Source organism: Platalea leucorodia, assembly GCF_965183815.1.
Source record: "Platalea leucorodia genome assembly, chromosome: 5".
Lineage (NCBI taxonomy): Eukaryota > Metazoa > Chordata > Aves > Pelecaniformes > Threskiornithidae > Platalea > Platalea leucorodia.
In genome coordinates, this window is record NC_138827.1 from 43,055,782 (window position 1) to 43,074,070 (window position 18,289).

The 18,289-nt window shown below is 35.9% G+C and overlaps 1 protein-coding gene across 3 annotated transcripts in view; it reads right to left on the reverse strand.

Moving 5' to 3' along the window:
- The window catches only part of COL11A1 (collagen type XI alpha 1 chain), a gene marked incomplete at both ends in the record, with an annotated part of 161,159 nt that overhangs the window by 32,577 nt on the left and 110,293 nt on the right, over positions 1 to 18,289 (reverse strand). For all 3 annotated transcript variants that reach the window (XM_082312409.1, XM_082312410.1, XM_082312408.1), the window contains 7 exons: positions 47 to 100; positions 1,043 to 1,096; positions 4,644 to 4,751; positions 5,506 to 5,559; positions 9,706 to 9,759; positions 10,831 to 10,938; positions 11,442 to 11,549. In XM_082312409.1, coding sequence (XP_082168535.1) covers positions 47 to 100; positions 1,043 to 1,096; positions 4,644 to 4,751; positions 5,506 to 5,559; positions 9,706 to 9,759; positions 10,831 to 10,938; positions 11,442 to 11,549 — 540 coding nt within the window. The remainder of the gene's footprint in view (positions 1 to 46; positions 101 to 1,042; positions 1,097 to 4,643; positions 4,752 to 5,505; positions 5,560 to 9,705; positions 9,760 to 10,830; positions 10,939 to 11,441; positions 11,550 to 18,289) is intronic.

An 18,289-nucleotide genomic window follows, 5' to 3' on the forward strand; every position in this document is an offset into this window, starting at 1 on the left:
GCTTATTACTGAATTACTGAGAGAAAAAAAATAGGTTAATTCTTACATCAGCTCCATTAGGACCCTGGGGACCTCTTGGACCTGGAGGGCCAGGTGGACCCTGTATCAAAGAGACAATTTGATATAGTTACAGTCATAAAGAATAAGTCCAGTGGGGCTTTTTTGGGCAATGAAAAATAATATATTCAATCTGTAGAGGACTTTTAATCTTCACAGTGCTACAGAAACAGCAGGGCCAGATTGCTGCCCATTGCATGAGTTCACAAGGTGACAGGGGATCCAGGCTATGTTATACAGTACCTGAGCTGGAAATGATCTGATGCTTAGGACTCCTGAGGATTGGTTTCCTGCTTGTGTTTTCCCTGCAGGTTACCTGCATACCCCTTCCACTGTGCAAAGACCCTGGAGTAGTTTCTCTGTCTGGTAAGAGCCATGTGACAGTACTGCACCATGGTGCCTACAGATGGGCAATAATAAAGCACCCAGGCTTGGCAAAGGGTCTTGGAGGCAAATGTATCATGTAGATAGCTTGCATTTCAGTCAGGACCACCCCAGAAGGCATTCTGTCAACAGTATAAACAGTTGGAAAATGTAGTCTCAAGATTAGCCGGAGAAATAGAGTAAACCTAGCCAAGTAGTGTTTACCATCTTCTGGCCTGCAATTATGTGAAGCTAGGGTAGAATGCCCTGAATTTCAGAAAAGCAGCTCCAGACTCTCTGGTGCAGTGGTGTCTCATTTTTCTTTTCTTTTTCCTTCCTGAACCTGCTTGCCACTGTCCTGTCTCAGACACACACAGCATCTGCTTTGCTACCTACTCTTCAGAGTATTTTCTTGAGTTGCATAAATCTTGATATTAAAGAGGAGGAGATAGACGTGGGAAAGCAAAGTAAAGCCCAGAGAGAGTTTATATTACACAAAATGTTTCATAATCAGGCACCAAATTCAGGAGTAGCTTATCAAATTGTGAGCTACAGATAAAAGACAATAATAGATGGATGATATTTATGGCCCCCAGAGTGACCAATGGGGAAGAAGTCTTACCATTGGGCCCACATCACCATTTTCACCCTTTTCACCTGGTGGGCCAGGCAGACCCTAAAACGCATGAAAGAGTAAAGAAAACTATTAGTAGGGTACCTGGAATGCTGAGTTATAAATCAAAATGAAACAACATAAATCAGATCTGCATGTGAAACTTGGAAACTTGGGGGGAACAAGAAAAAAAAAACCTATTTGCATTGAAACAAAAAAAAAAAAAAAAAAGGAGGGTTTTTTGTATTGCAGCAAATGTATAGGTAATCCTCGGATGTTTAAACCAGGTGAGGTAGAAAATTTTTGAAAAAAAAAAAAAAAAAAAGGACACAGAAATGCTAGGGTGGCTGACTTTGAAAATACTGCCATCATTATCCAGACCCCGATGAGCATTTGGATAATTTGCTTTATGCTATGATACATATATATGTGAAGAAAACATGATCAGTGCAGCACAATGAAGTGGTATGCAAAGATGTCTAAGCTACCTGAGTACTGGAAGCTGTATAACTGCTTTAATAAGGTGTCCAGTGGAGGTAATAAATCCTGCTGAGAGGCATTGCATTGGGTTATGCAAACATATCCTTAGAATTAAAGTGTCCAAGTTTGACTAGTAACGAACACCAAGAGAAGGAAACTGTAGCTGATGCTAATACTGATATGTAATATAATGATACCCCAGCTAGAAGCACTATCACTACTAAGCTGGGCATTCCTAAATGTAGGGTCAAAGCTTGGCTTCTATAAAAAGCAGATCCCCTGGATCTGGAGTCAATAGCATTATATTGATTTACATTACATTAAGATCTGGTTCTCACTTTCCTGGGTTCTGCTACTTTCAAAGTATGTATCAAACTATAGCTAACCAGATTGGAAAGCACAGTTTGCCATCTTTGCTACAAAGCTGTATAAAAAAGTATGAAGTATAAATGTAGCCAACACTATATCCATCCCTCAGCTGCCCTCCTACTTTGGCACAATCTGAACAGTAGAAAGACTCGTCAAAATTCAGAGCTATACCTTTTCTAAAAATGATATTATGTCTTTCCTGTCTACTACTGTGAAAACTTGGCTGATCTGTCAGTGCATTGTGGTGGTTGTGAAAGCCTGTTAACTATTAGATAATCAGCATGAAAAAAAGCCAGCTTTAGTTTATGTGGTGACACAGTGGTTTTTCTATATAATCCTTGCTTATTTTAAAAATACTAGACTGTATTCTATTGAAATGGAAGCCCATAGCTGATAATACTATCTTCAGTAATATGTATTGATTAGTACACGCTGAGTAGTGATGCCAGGGTTATGATAACAGGCAGTTTTATTACTTTCTAACTTCATGTTTACTTTTTGTAACCTTATAATAGTTCAACAAATGAAATCTGAATTGATTTTAACTTTTTCCTTCACTGGGAGGCATTTTAAATAACAATTTTGTAGCTAATGGTTCTAAAGAGTGATTAGATCAGAAGCCTAGACTTGGACTAGGTGACTAGTCTTTAGAGAGATGAATCCCACCTCAAATAAACTAGATCTTCCAGTTCCCAACAGTCTATTACGTTCTACCCAGTGAACATAAAAAGACATTTAGCTTAAAAAGTTGAATGCCTTATCCATTATGATTCATGGTCGTGATAAACCTAAACAGCTCATTCAGCTGCTTGTAGAGGAGGTATTTATGAAACTTCAAGGCAATTAAACATTTACTTGATCTTTCTATCGTTGAAAAGACATTCCAAAGCCATTCGGTAAACTCCTATTTCAACATTGAAAAACTCCAACTGATGTCACTGAATCAGTATTTCATGCATTATTGGACATGGTATTTTGGGAGTCCTTTCAGTTCCTTTTGGCAAGAAGTAATTGAGGTGTTTGTCATTTAATATTTGAAAATTTAAGTAAAATTGCCATAAATTGACTATAAGATAATTTAGGCCCATAGAGTTTTTCAGATTTTCTTTGCTTTCAACTCCTTTTGTTAGAAACTTCCTGATTTTTAAAAATACTAACAAAAATAAATAGCAAGGAAATTCACAATTAAGGTAATAAATATTCAAAATTACCAATGTTCACTTTTATGAACAAAAATTCATGTCCCATGTAAGTAATATCAGTATAACTTAACTGGAGTAAGTGTGATATAGTTACCATGGAATATTAAATATAAGACAGAGAAAGTTGTTACTCCCCAACAGTTTATAATTACCGCGAGAACTGCATTACTGAATAAAAGAAACTCCTCATTTCTCAATGGTACTTCAATACCATTAGCATATATGGGATCTCGGTCTATGGACAAACATATTCAAATTAAAATCTTAATCAGAGAAATAAAACTCCTCATTTGAAATATTTCATTTGCATAAGTCTCAACCTAATTGATGTTTATATTTCTGTAGCTTAGTGCTCATTAATTTTAAAATGTGAAGGTGGACTTTATTGAAAAACATAAATTGAAAGAGTGCCCTAGATCTGAGAAAAATAACAGGGATAATTTTATTTCACTCTCTTTAAAATAGTAAAAAATTTAACAATTCATAATAAAATTTAGGAGTAATTTTTTTCTGAGTTACTGTTTCTGAAAATAAAGAAATTTTCAATTTCAAAGGCAATATGAATCTACACGAGACGTGTGTTGGTGCAATAATGAAGTTTATCTTCCATGGAGGTTTGCAATATTTTATAAACTTCCTTGTAAGTTTTGTGAACTGCATTATGTACCAGATGATAAATGATAGGTACAGGTTAAGGTTCGGCTTAGCGAAAGAGCTGAATCAGTTCACGCATGGTGGATAGAAAGGAGACATATATTCAAACACTATTGCTATAATTTTCCATTTTTTAAAAGAGAGTATATATGATTCGCATTACAGCTTAATGCATAGATTAGAAATAGTTTCAAAGTGCACTGTCCTCTAATGTTAATTACATGGAAATGAATCAAAGGTCCTAAATGTCTTGTTCTTTGTTTTGCTATATTTAAGCAAATTAGATTTTTGAAAAAGCAGGATTTTTCAACTGTAATTCTCTGGATGCAGCAGTGAGAAGCCTACTATTTACTGTATGCTAGCTTTGTGTTTTTTGACTCATAAAACAACAATTTTAAGAGGAAGAAACATGAAACTATAGGAACCTGCCAATGATGGCAGTAGTGTATAAGCATCATGGAGTTCTGCTGATCTTTCAGAACACAAGTAGTGCCTGTGGTGGTGTCACTGAGAAACACACTATGGTGCCAAAACCTTTTGTGAAAATACAGTAAATGACTAGGACGTGTTAAATACTCCTCCAGGTTGAATCTTTTATTTAAAATGTGTATCTCCAGTAAAAAGAAGTGCTCTTGTTAAAACAGAAATTGTTGGACTCTATAAAAGAATAAGTTACTGAATGAAATTCTAAAGCCTATGGTAGCCAGGAGTTCAGTTTCAGAGCATCTTACTAATCTCCTTCAGCATTAAATCTGCTATTAATGCATGAACTCTATGAATATGGGATCTTTCAGTTCTTATTAACTGATGCTATAATTTATTTAATAGAAGACAATACTCATTCAGTTTCTGACACAGAAATCAGGGTTCTTGCAGGTGGAAGGTAAAATAATAAAGGACTTTACCTGTAAGCCAATGGGCCCTGGAGGGCCAGGGAAGCCTCGAGGACCTTCATCACCTTTTTGCCCAAACATCCCTTGCTGACCTCTTGGGCCTGGTTCCCCATCACCTCCCTATTTGGAAACAGCAAAAAGCAAAAATATCACAAGTCTGACAACAACAGAAAAAGCTCCACTGAAATCACTGGAAAACAACTACAAGAGGGCTCAGAATCACTCCTAACGTCTTTACAAATGCATGTACACCACCTTGATTGAATGAAATCTGTTATATGAATAGATTTGTATATGATATGCCAACATATGCTCTGGTTTAATGTAGGTCAAATAATACTGCATATCTCACAAAAATTTTCCCTGAATACCTGTTCTCTTTCACATATGCATAAACATTCTAGCTGTTGAATACCTACATATTAGTAAATATGAGTAGCATATAGTACTACCAATCTTCATGGTAGAAGAATTCAAAGCCTTCTAAATAAAAACAAAAATCAATCCACCTAGTATCAGGTGGATTTTAAAAAGAGATACTCTCTCTTAAATGCATCTGGAACCAAGCTGATTTTACCACTGTCATACAAACCATCAAACAAGTTCACTGAAAGGATGGGCCCCATTCACTATTTACACTATTTCATTTTTAATGATTCCTTCAAATTGTTGCCCTGCTGTAAATCTGAAATAAAATAACACTTATGCAGGCTTGTTTACAATAAACAACTGCATGTAAGAGGACAATGATAGAACTGTTAATAGTGATTTGAAATATATTTCTGAGTAAAGAGCATGAAGTTCAAAGAACTTCTATGTATCAGATGAGTTATGGCAAGATTGAGGTTTTGCTCTCAATCTGGTAGCTACTTACAGCTATACCAGGGGCACCAACGGGACCCTGGAGACCTGGTGGACCCGGAGGACCCTGCAACAAACAAACATCCAACAGGAAAAGTTAGTGATTATGGCATCTGGAATGAGATTAAAAGCAAATATAGAGACAACCCTATTTTGCAAGATCAAGGTCTATTAAGCATTTCTACATTTCCCCATAGAGAATGTAGCATTATTCACGAGTCTTTTCCATTCAGCACAAACAATCATTATTTGTTTATCTCTCAAAGACTCAGATTTGCACATCTATAACAGACTTAATACTGGCATTTATTGAAAGCTCATTTCTAAAGTTTCACAATATTTAAAATAGATTGCCATATATAAACATGAATAAAAATGAAAAATATTTTTTCACAATTAAAAATATTAGACCTTTCAATGAGATTTGTGCAGAAAAAGTCAACCTTTAAAGCATCATCTAACAATCTATTTTTAAATGGAATGCTTATTATTTGGATTAGTTTTTATGAAATTGCAAATTATTTTTGCAATAGTACAAAGCTTATTTTGACCTCCAGGAGACATGAAAATGTCTAAGTTCTTGTTGAGCACTGGGAGTCACAATCATCTCTTTGATATTAAGTCTCTTTTCAACAGCATGGCAAAAAAATATGTCTCTGAGAGGAACTTCTTAATTTTTTCAGTCTCCTTACAGAATAATAACCAAGTTATATTGTGCATAATTTAGAAGTCAGTTATGCAGATGTGATGTAATGAAGATATCTAACACTGAGAGTATGGGAACGCAAGATAGTAGTTTATGATGGGGTTAAAATTATGTGCTAGGTTGAATCTGTTTTTTGCACCACCTAAAGAGATTAGACTGATAAAGAGTGAAGCTAAGAAAGCATAAAACCTCACACCTGGCAACGTCTGAATTCTGGTCTGCTATTTCAGATGACAAAGAAATTGTCTGCAGTTTCTAGGCTGGGAATTCTAATTTAGTGCAGAATAATGCCTGGATTTAAAGACCTTGCTAGCGCTAAAATTAGATTATTCTGCCCTTTATAGGGAGATTATGAAAAGGGACTACTTACATCTTGAAGTCTATTTCTTTCTTTGGGTTCTATGTATATTTTAGAGTATCTTATTTTCTAGGGAGTTTGAAGCGTCAAGGTATGTATTTCTTCTCTTCTAGAATTTTATTTTCATCACATACCTGACGGCAATAGGTGAAGTAAAGGTTTTTAGCCTCTATGGTGACATACCTAAATGAAAAGACTCCTAGGAATGCTCCTGTTGAGTGGGAAGGTTACCATGAGAAAGGGATTTGGCATGCATGAATTTAAAAAAAAAAACATATTGGAACGGATTGCTTCTATACTCTGCAGGATGCTTCTACCTGCTCCTTCATTTTACAGGCCCCAGAATGAGATCTACGCATTTTTAATCCCATTTAAATACTCATTTTGATATAAAGTATTGTTGGAAGGTACTTTGCAATTGACTAATGAGAAGTTATTTGGACACGTGGCCAGACTCTTCTCTCCATTAGTCTGGAGGGCAAATGGTGAGACACTGATCAGAATCATCAGGAGAGAACCTTCAGTTAATAAAGGCACCTGTGGTAGCAGTGGTGGTTTTGAAGCTCAGGAGAGGATGTACATCAGCAATAAAATTGTGCTGTCCCTAGCTAGGATAGGGCAACATAGTATTTTTTGTTAGGCACAGTATATTTAAACCACCAAACATAAATCCTTGTTAGTTTCAACTGGGAACTGAAGATGTTTCCAGCTGCTCTTAAACAGGAAAGAGGGATCAATTCTTCTTTGCTCAGAGTCCTCGCTGTGATTAGGCTCTAAATGCCCACCAAGGCTTTTGTAGGTGTCTAGGTATTGTGAATCTCTCTTCTCTATGTCCTGTGATTTCAGAACTAGGTACTTACTTCCTCTTCAGAATCTTTCAGAGGTGACCGAGAAGGCCTTTCCTCCCTGCCCCAATATACATCTGTCAGCATGTTGAAAGGAAAGCAGATTTGAAATAAACACATTCTGAAATTGTCAGGGTTGAATGATTGCAACTGCACGCAAATATGATTCAATACACATGACTTCAAATGGGGTAACATTCACTTCAACTAAGCAGGCCTGAACACTGAATCCTGTATTTCAAGGAAAACATACATTCCCAAATGCCTTAAACCTTGAGGCTGAGAGTACAGGATACATTCTCAGATGATTATGTTGCAGACACTTTATTTGTAAAGCAGGTCTGCTGGAACATGCCCAAATACATTAGTACTCACTACGGGAACTCTGGTCACAGTCTAATGCTCAGCATAACTAACTATGCTAAAATGGTCTGAAATAGAAAAGTGCAGCATGTGTTTTTTCTGAATTTCTCTGATGCAGAACCATCTCTAATGAAGAGGCATGTCAAAGGGGAAAACAGAAGGATATGCATGTAACCCCATGCAAAGCCTGAAGTGGAACTGGACCATGACCTGCTTTATGTGCTTCCTCTGCCCTTTCCTTTAAATGCGAGATTTTTCTGTGTACACAGGGCCTGTACTGTAATCAACCTTTTTAGGTGGACAAAGAGGAGCTGTATATATCTCTGTGTATCCTACAGCTGCTGTACAACTACACCAGCAAATAGATTAAGATTGATTTTCAGTTAACTGGGAACAAGTCCATAGTTTCAAAACTGACTTTTATAAAAGTTTTAATTTGATAAATAAATTTGACAAAGTTAACCAAAGCATTCAGCTCAGATTATGCAACAGTAATTTTAGTCTGAAGCAGAAGAATTTGTTTACGACTTAGTTACATGTACATTTCTTGGAAAAATGGGGTTTATAATAAAAGTGCTCTCTCATCCATATGTATAAAATTACATCCTTTGTGTTAACAGGCCATTACAAGTAGTTTATTATGGCATTTGTGATTTGATCTATTAAAATAGGATTGTGAAAAGTATGTGTTTTCTGCACTGGAAACTGCAGAAATCTTTCTCACAAAATAATTGAAAAGCACAAGCTTATCCTTAAAAACAAACAAAAAAACCCCTTGTCATTTTTTGCACATTTTGCCTCCACATTTTTTTCTATGAAATTATCATAAAACTGTGATTTGCTTGAATTTGTATGTATCCACTATAAAACATCATCTGATTATGTGTAAGCCATAAATTTCGTGCAATTTTTAGAAGCAATCTACTTTTATGACACTCTATAAGTTGTTAATCATAAGCACAGTGTTTTCAAGATAGTAAATATGCTTAGTTACGAATACCCCTATGTTGAGTTCTAAACTTTGCTAACCATGAATACTGATGAAATATAATAATAATAAAAAAAATATCTTTCTGCAATTACTTCTTCATTTTTTCTTAAGGAAAATTATTCAAATAAAATGGCAGTTTATCTTGAAATTGAATAGAAGAGAAAACAAACCTTTTCTGAATTTTTTGGAAAGAAACCAAAATCAAACAGAAAAACAAAATGCTAGTTTTACTCTTTCTAGCTTCAAATTTTACAGTGGAAAAAGCTTATTTTTATATTTCCGGCCTCAATCAAAAGCAGAAGTACTTGAACTTTAGAAATAATTTTGAAGACAAAAACATTTCAAATTAAATCAGTAGAAACCTAATTAGTCCTAAGTTCACCAATAGGCCTAGTGATAATATTTGAAAACTCATATAAGCTATTTCATCTGAGGTCTTCGCTGTTCTGAAATGTTGCAATCAGTTAAGTGTTCTCTCCAATAATTAGATATTCTCTAAAAATTTTAAAACTATATTAGTAGATTTCTCTACTGAGTCTTCGTATTCTTCATCATTATGGCTAAGAAGCTAAAGCAGGGTATGTTCACACAATCCAGTCAGTGAAGTTAAATTAAACACAGTAACAGAATGTATGTATATCCTTGGTCTCTCCCAGTTCCAAGGTAGAATGGATGAATTAAAATGATATAGGAAGGGTGCTTAGGAATGTAGTTTACCTATTTTTTAATGATTCTGTAAGCTCAATAAATATGAGAAATACTAAACATATGCACAGCTTTATAAGTACAAATCTCTAGCGTTGCGTTAAAACTCCACATTACTTTGAAGAAACATTTTTTAAGTATGTCATGGTTTCTGTTCATAGAGGTAGCAAGGCTACCTGCATACTTCATGCATGAATACTTTTTATTTATGAAGAATGCAATGGACAAAGGATTTTGCTACTCACGTTTTCTCCCTTGTCACCTTTACTACCTTTCTGACCCGGTTCACCAATTTCACCCTGTAATTGAAAGTTAAAAGTTAAACTTCTTGTTTAAAATGGTCTCCTTCACACTTAGCTGAAGTCAGTATCACAGTATCTTTATATGTTCCCTTTGATATGATTATTCTGTGTTTTATGCTGCTGCTTCAAGTGTGAAGGCCTAAAGGGGACAATTCTGCATCGATCAATAATATGTCATATTAATCCACATATTGATTGCTATACTGCAAAGGGCAACAAGACCTGGCTTTGAAGTATAGTGCAACTGAGCTCTAAATAAAGAAAATTGTGTTCCTCATGTCACCTTCAATATGAACTTATAATGAAAGCACCCTGATTTACAGACTCATCTAACTGTATATGACTGAACAACTGCTTCTCACTGTATTGTACAATATTTCAAAACTTCAAAATTATTCAAATCACCAGGAAACCATGTCAGAAAAAAAATGTTTTCTTTATACAATAATAAAAGGCAATTAAATTAAATCACAGAAAATACTCTCTGGGGGATAAATAACACTCATGCATCATAAAAATGAACTTCAAAGTCTTTACCTTTACTCTATGCTAACTAACAGAACAGTACTGGATCAAGCAAACATGCAAGTTGATCCTGAAAGGTGCCGTGTCCTAAATTCTGTCAGAAGTCAACAGAATATCTCTGCTGTGAACATATTATTTTGACACCCTCAACCTATCAACAGTGATTCCAAAGCACTATACATTACTGAGAACATTCTATCTTGCTCATTCAGAAAACAAAGTTTCTAAAATGGGCAAAAATCGTTACCAATTTTGACATCATATGCCTTGATTTATTTTGTTACACTTTCATCCTTGTTTTTTTGCCAGGATAAATGTTAGTCTACTAGTCTTGAACACAAATCCCAATGTCCCAATGGCATCTGTCCCTCAGACATCTGATTAAAGGGTTTTTTAGGTGCTTTGCAGTGGCTGGGTGGAGTTTGGGGGAGGCAGGGCTAAGAGTTGCTTTGTCACTGCATTTATTGTGAGGAAAGCTACAACCAGAGAACTGTACTGGCAGACCTTCTCACAGATGCACTAATACCAATTATAATGATTCACCTTGTCACCATCTTCTCCGGGAGAACCACTAGGACCAGCAGGACCAGGAAGTCCTACAGGACCCTGTACTCCATCACGTCCAGCAGGACCTTGAGGACCTTTTTCACCCTGGTTTTGAAGAAAAGGAAAGGAAGTGATCCACATTATCACAGAAGACTAATGAAGATTTCGGTACAGGGAGTCACGTTACCAACACAAAATTAAAAAAAAAAAAACAGAAAACCAAACAAACCAAACAACCAACAACAGAAAGAAAACTATAAAGGGAACAGAATGTATCAGAAAATTATACTAAGTAATAATGGAAGCCGATGACAAATACACTTGAACTCTACTGCACAGTGGCTGGGTACAAAGTTTTAATGAAAGACTGACTTGACAAACTTTTTTATTATATTTATTCCCTATGATAATAATGGGTTTAACCCTTCTTGGGTGTTAGAGGGTATGACAATAAATGTTTTACTATTTACTTAATTGTAAATATAAAAGGAGCATGTCAGATATTCTGAGGATTTGTTTAATAGGCAAATACTAGAGCGGAAAAAAGTAACATTCTGGAATGAAAAGTCTGTGCTGTGATAGTTTTATGTGACTCTGTGATTACTTACAGGAGCACCCTTCTCCCCTGCGGGGCCTGGAGGACCCTGAGGTCCAGGACGACCTGGTAGACCAATTGGGCCAGCAGTGCCTGCCGCTCCACGTTCCCCTGGTGAACCCTGGAGAGAAGTAAAACATTATAGGAGAATTATGGTATAGCCCTGATAACTGTTGGTGGTTTTCACGACCCAGGTCAACAGAGAAGATACCTGCTATTCAGTGAGATTCCAGCTGGTAGAGAGGTACACATGCAGCATGTGTACGAGTAAAGAAAAAGGCTGAAAGAACTAACCTGAAGTTCACACTCAATAGTTCGTATTCAACACTAATTTGAACTTTTTTTTTTTTCATAAATACCCCTTCCTCTATTTGTTCATCATAATAGGAATGTGCTTCAGCCTGTTTTCAAGAACTTTTTTCCACTCTGTGTTTCCAAAATATATTAACATACCACTTTGATGAAAGAATATTCACCATATTAAAATACAGAACTAACCCACACCACAACCCAAAGTTTTGGTCAAGTTTTGTGCTGTACATTGCTGTGTTGATCAGTATGTTTCTGCATTTCAATTCACCTGTGTAAAAGTCTATTGACTAATTTGATGTGTCATACAGAGGAGGCTTGGATGTACAGGTATCTTTAGATAAGCACAGAAAAATTTAAAAATCTAATATTGCAAATTAAAGGGGAAAAGATAGGAGCTGTACGTGGAAAGAACACTGGAATTCTATATTCTAGAATGTAATTTTACAGAGAAAAATAGCAGAGAGGAATAATTTTTACTCTAATATCATTAAGACTCACTTTTAAATGACTCATATAATTATCATTACTTTATTCTTTTAATTGTCTAAAAAATTTTTTCTTCTATTTGAAACTACCAAAGCATCCATAAGTGAAAATTTAGTTTCTGCCTTCCCTATCCATTCTTTCTTTTGAAGCAGTGTAGAGCTTATGGCTGTTCCATAAAAAGCCAACCTTTATTTTAAATATGTCAATCTGCCATAGAGACAAGCTCCATAACCTTCCATGATTTGAGCTGTGCCTTTATGGTTTCTGCTGGATTGAGCTAACTAGACAAAATGGAGAGAATGACTAGGTATGTAAAAATCTGCAGTGCTCTAAAAACAAAGAGGTACCTAGGGTGGACTAATTTTTTCCTGTCTTATTTGTTGCACTTTCTAAGAATACAGACGGTATATGCTTTTACATAGTGTTGAAGGGGAAAAAGGAAAGGAAACAAGGTGTTCTGGTACTAAAAAAACCTTCCTAAAAGGATGCAAGGGAACAGATAACAGTATAGATTAGAACTTCTACTCAAATAAATGGAATTTCGAATCAAAATGTTAAAATTCTTGTCTATCCATATTTGTTTATCAGTTAGTCAAAAGTCACAATGTAGAGTACTGTTTTAAAATCCTTTTTTGCAAGCCGGGTTAATTCCCAAACAGTGATCTATAACCAAAGTTCTGTGTAACTGATAAGCAAAGAAATGGACACCTGTTTGGGGACACATCACAGCAAGAAATGACAGGGAGCAAAAGACATTTACACTCGAATTCCTAATATCTCCTTGATCACACAGGCAGATTCTGACCAAGTATTCTTCTGTATTTGTGAAATGGATTCATGATAGCACAGGGGAAAAACTTCCTGTGTCTTGATACAGAGGTTAACTGCCATCTAACCTGCTTCTTCCTGTCTCTCCACAAGAGTCAGCATGAGCAGGGAGACAGAAGCATGATGCTCTCCTGGGTACAGGCAGAGCGAGGAGAACCATGGAGCTTCTTTGTGCTTTTCTGCACCATCTCTGGCTGAGAACTCTGACAGGAAATCCAGCTTTGCCAGTCCTGATACTTCCTGAGGGTTTGAGATGCTGTACATCCTTCCTGTGTCCTGTAGTTAGGGCAGCATGGGAACAAAGGCAACGGAGTATTCTGTTCCATTATATTCTACATATGAGCTAGTCTTGTGCTTACAAGTCTAATGGGAAAAAAATATTTCACTAAGAGCAACATGGTTAACCTTGAAATTTGTGGACTCACTGGAAACTGAGAAGCAAAGGGAGCTGTCCTCTCCCTCTAAATTTCTATATTTTCACACTTTTACAGCATCTTTGTTTTCTGTCTTTTTAATAATTTACAATTTTTGCATCAATAGAGCACTGTTAAAGGTTTGTTTGCTGTAGAGTAATATTTCCCCAGCTTCTCAGCTTGACACCTACAAGATAGTTTGTAACACTCTAAAGTTATTGATAATTTCACTTTTCCAACTGATATACTGGAAGTGGGGTGGTACATCATGGAATGGGTAAGTAATAGGTGTTGTAGCCTGAGGCTCTGAATAGCCAGGTTTTTTTCCATGTTTAAGCAAGATCAAATTTGCTGGCTCTTGGAACACTGGAATTTTAAGATGCTTTCACCCACGAGGGCGCAATTTTTTGCTTTTATTCATGGCATACTTTTCCTGGACTGATCCCATTAGCATTACGGGTACTAATTGCATAATAAGGTGCTTTTCCTTCCAGATAACTGCGGCAGAAGAGAATGCTGAATGGTTGCTCCAAATATTTTTGCAAATCATCTCAGTAACATCTAATTTTGCATGAGTGTTCAAAAAAAGTATTTGTGCAGGAATCATAGATGACTATCCTTCCAGGTGGTGGTTTGGTTTTTTTGGATTTTTTTGGGGTTTTTTTGTTTTGTTTTTTAAGTCTGGGTGGATGCCTAAGTTTCAGTCCTATTTCTGTTATTTTACTTCCTAAGACTTCAGTGAATTCAACTAGAAAAATTCACTACCCTGCAGCCATACTACCATGGTCTCTGATCTTGTCAGCTCTCATAAGCTAAACAATTTTAGGTCATCTCATCAGTAGGATGCAAGAATAGAGAGAAAAAAAAATCCAAATAACTCATAGGTCTTTCTTATATCAGACAGCAGACACTAACAGTGGCCATAATTTATAGTAGCTCTTTTTACTCAGCCAACTTTTCATGTTATCTTTGCATCATTTTTATTTTTTATACTTAAATTTCACATGAGTTATGAACAGGAAGTACACTTTCTGTTTTCAAGGATCCTTTCATTTCTCTGTGAGAACGGCCTCTGATCAAAGCAGAGCACATTAAATCATAGTCACAACTCAGAAAAGCATTTTAGGCAGCTTCTTAAGTCTGTTCTCTCTTTCTATGTTTATTATCTTTTTTGTCACTCTGTGCCACTATGAAACTTATATTACTAAATATTATTTATATTACTAAACTCCTTGCTAACCTGTGGGCTTGCAGTGGTGCTCACATCCTGGAAACTTTTAATTAATTTGTAGGGGTTTTAAAAAAACTTTTCTACAGATTGGAATTGTCATGCTTTGTCTTGTATTTCTGTTATACAGACTATAAACTGATTAGTAACCTTGTTTTTATATCTTTTCCTGTGAAGAGTAATTATAGCTATTGTATACATTACATAGTAGTAGCAATACTTTTATCGATGGTTAACAAAATGCTCAACAAGCGAAGATCCCCATGACTGAATATATCTGATAACATTTTATGTTATCAGATAGAGAAAGATAGCTCTACATAGCTCAGTACTGATAATTGGGTAGCCTACAGCTGGCTTATTCGGACTCCAATTTGGGCATCCTATTCCTAAATGAGCTAATGAAAAATGACTGATTGACATTCTGAAGAGCTTTCTCTCATCAGCATTCAGCATTCCACACAGTGGTATGAGAAAGGAAGAAAACAAACAGAAGACAAAGATAGCAGATAAAAGAGAACTGTTTAAAAAAAAAAGAAACAAACAAAAAACCCACAACAAAAAACCCCAGACAAAAACCTTGCTCTGGAGTGCATTCATGCATCTCTTTTGTTTGTCCAAATCCCTCTAAGCACAGTAATTGGCATGCACAGTATTTGGAGCAGTCATTTGTTTGGTATGCTTGCAGATGTATGCACTAGCCAAATAAAGCTTATAATTGACTATATATGCTAGTTAGAAGCAATTGGTATTGGCAGGGAACTAGAGGAAAATCATCCAGTGGCATGAATTCTCCTCCTATTATAAATGGCAAATGAAGACTCCATTATAATTACACTTCTGTGTGCACCCTCTGTTGGCTAAAAATAGATGGGAAAATATTTTAGGACTATTTGATGCTCATGGTCTCCTATCAGCTACTGTGAAAAAAAGCAAGCTATTGTAGTTTAATTGTGGTCCTTGCAGATGCACAGAAACACAGTATTAAGGGCACCTATGCATCTTTTTTTCACTGAAAAACACTTTCAAGATAAAAAGTTAGTAATTAAAGATGAAATAGAAAAAAAATCCCACTGAGGACTTCTGAAATACTCTCAGGTCAGCTTGGTGCTGTTTGTGCCTCAAGTGGCCTGCTTGCACTGCAGTGAACTCAAAGTAAAAAAAAAGTTTACCCTTCAAACTCTCTTTCCACTCTGCCCACAATTCCTGCTACCACTACATCTGCTTCTCAAAGACTGGAAAAACGATATGCAAAAAATTCTGAGCTTCCTAAGTGATTCTTTCTATGACTATGTTTACCTTAGCAGGACGTGTGACCGCAACAGGAATGGATTTATAAAGTGAAGAAGCAGTTGGTACTGTGCCCTGCCACCCATACTCCGTGTATTTCTGGACTATACTTCATGATAATTCTAGTCTGGCACTGAACTCCCATTAGCTGGTGTGTATTAGAAGTGCTCCTGGAATTTCTCTTCCAATTTAGTTTCACATGAAAGGAATACCGTTCATCAACTCCAAGAGAGCACCATGATTTGAACCAAGGATGGCAAATGGGGATGATTGAGACATTCACCTCAAAAAGGCTCTGATGTTTTGAACTAAAACACTAATGTATACACACCCTATAAGAATTAGAAAAACAAGAATCACCTGAATTTAAATTCAAACGTGTATTTCAGAATACGGACAACTATCACTAAACAAGATATATGCTTTTGCCTCACAACCTTACGCGATGCATATTTATGAGAACCTATGATAGTAGTGGCGCAGCTACTGTGTGGGCATCCTGTCTGGGAAAGTGGGGTGTGTTAAATGTCAGGTATGCGTGTGCTGTCTGGTTTGTGCCTGCTCAGAAGAGTTCTGGTTCATTGCACTTGAACTAAGTATCTGCTTGAGAGGTTAGTCCACCCTTAGGGCCTCCTTTAACAAAAAATGAGGATGTGACCTTTAGATTGAAGAGACTGTTCTGGTCTATGCTTTCTTGATTTTGATTCATCTTTTCTTCTAACAGTTCAGGTTCTTCAGATGGGGTGGGATGGTATCCCTTTTGACTCTCCCCACTAGCTTCCATTCCATTCCATTCCATTCCATTCCATTCCATTCCATTCCATTCCATTCCATTCCATTCCATTCCATTCCATTCCATTCCCAGCTACCTTGCTTTGGTGCCTTTTGGGAATGTACATGTACTGCATGGTGTTAAGACGAATTGTAAATCTCAAGTTCTTGATTTAAAGAATAGAAGCTTAAAGGCATTAAGAATTCAATAATTAATTTTAAGAATTCAAGTACCAAGTATTAAGAAATCAAGAAGTAAAGCTTAAAAGTGTCCCACAGCAGATGTTTTCCAGTAATGTAGAAATAATCCAAAAGCAAGAACCTTTATGCTGCATTGGGTTTTATTCCTTCGTGTATAATGCATTCTAATCTCAATATGAATTGCAGGGACATAAGAGAGCTTTATTGTTGAAGTACATAGAATTTCAGCTCCTCCATTACTTTTTTGTCTAACAGGAATAGCTGTGCTGATTTTTTTTTTTTACTTCAGTTTCACTGAATGATAGAGATAAATTAACAAGATGACTATGAAAATATGCACAATTCACATTTGGGAATAACTGTACCATGTTTTAAATATCAGTGCATCCTTGTAGAACTTACTTGCATAAAAAATGACAACAGAGAATAGGTAACTTTAAGCATATCCTACTTCAAATACCTTTCAGTGGATAACTACAAGAAACTGAAGTGAAAGAGGCAGCAGAGGCATAAATAGTAGAAGTCCAAACATGAAACAAAAATCTAAATGTAAGCAATTGTTGAGCACAGGACCACCTAGAAAAAGCCTAGTCGTACTACTCAAGGGAGAATAATTTACTGCTTTTGAGGAATGAGTACATATCACTGCTTTTCTCTCTATCATAATCATAAAGAAAAAAAACTATAACAACACAAAAAGTTGGCAAATACATTTTTATGCCTATGTTGAGCTTAAAATGTTGAGAAGAAATATTACTGCATGACGTGATTTTACATAGCTGTTATTAGCCAAGCAAACATAATTTGTAACAGTTTCACTGATCCTGTCTATAGGCATGGTCCACACACAAAGTACGGTAAAGATAAAATCTTCAAAGCAATGGATGGTTTTTGGTTATCTTATCTTCTAAAATTCTTAGGTAATTGTATAATGCATTATTTCTTTACATATTCATAAAATGGTATTGTTAATAAACCATTCTTATATTCTGGCATGATCTATTTCCCCATGGATTTCAATGGGACATTTCAAGTTGCACGTTACTATTATTCAAAATAAGATTATTTTTTACAATGCTCATCATACTTTCTCAAAGTTCTTAATCTTGCTCTACAATTTTTCCCTTTTCCTACAGAATCTAAACTTTCATTGAAAAATATTTTTTCCAATGTAGATACTGTGGCAAAAATAATGGTATAGTATGCCCGCTGCTATATCATTCTCTGTACCAATTTCAAAGCACTTCAAAACAGGATTAAGATGTGTTCCCTTCTTTAAGTATGTTGAGGTCTCTAAACTCCAAGTGAAAAACCTCAATAGATTCTGAGAGG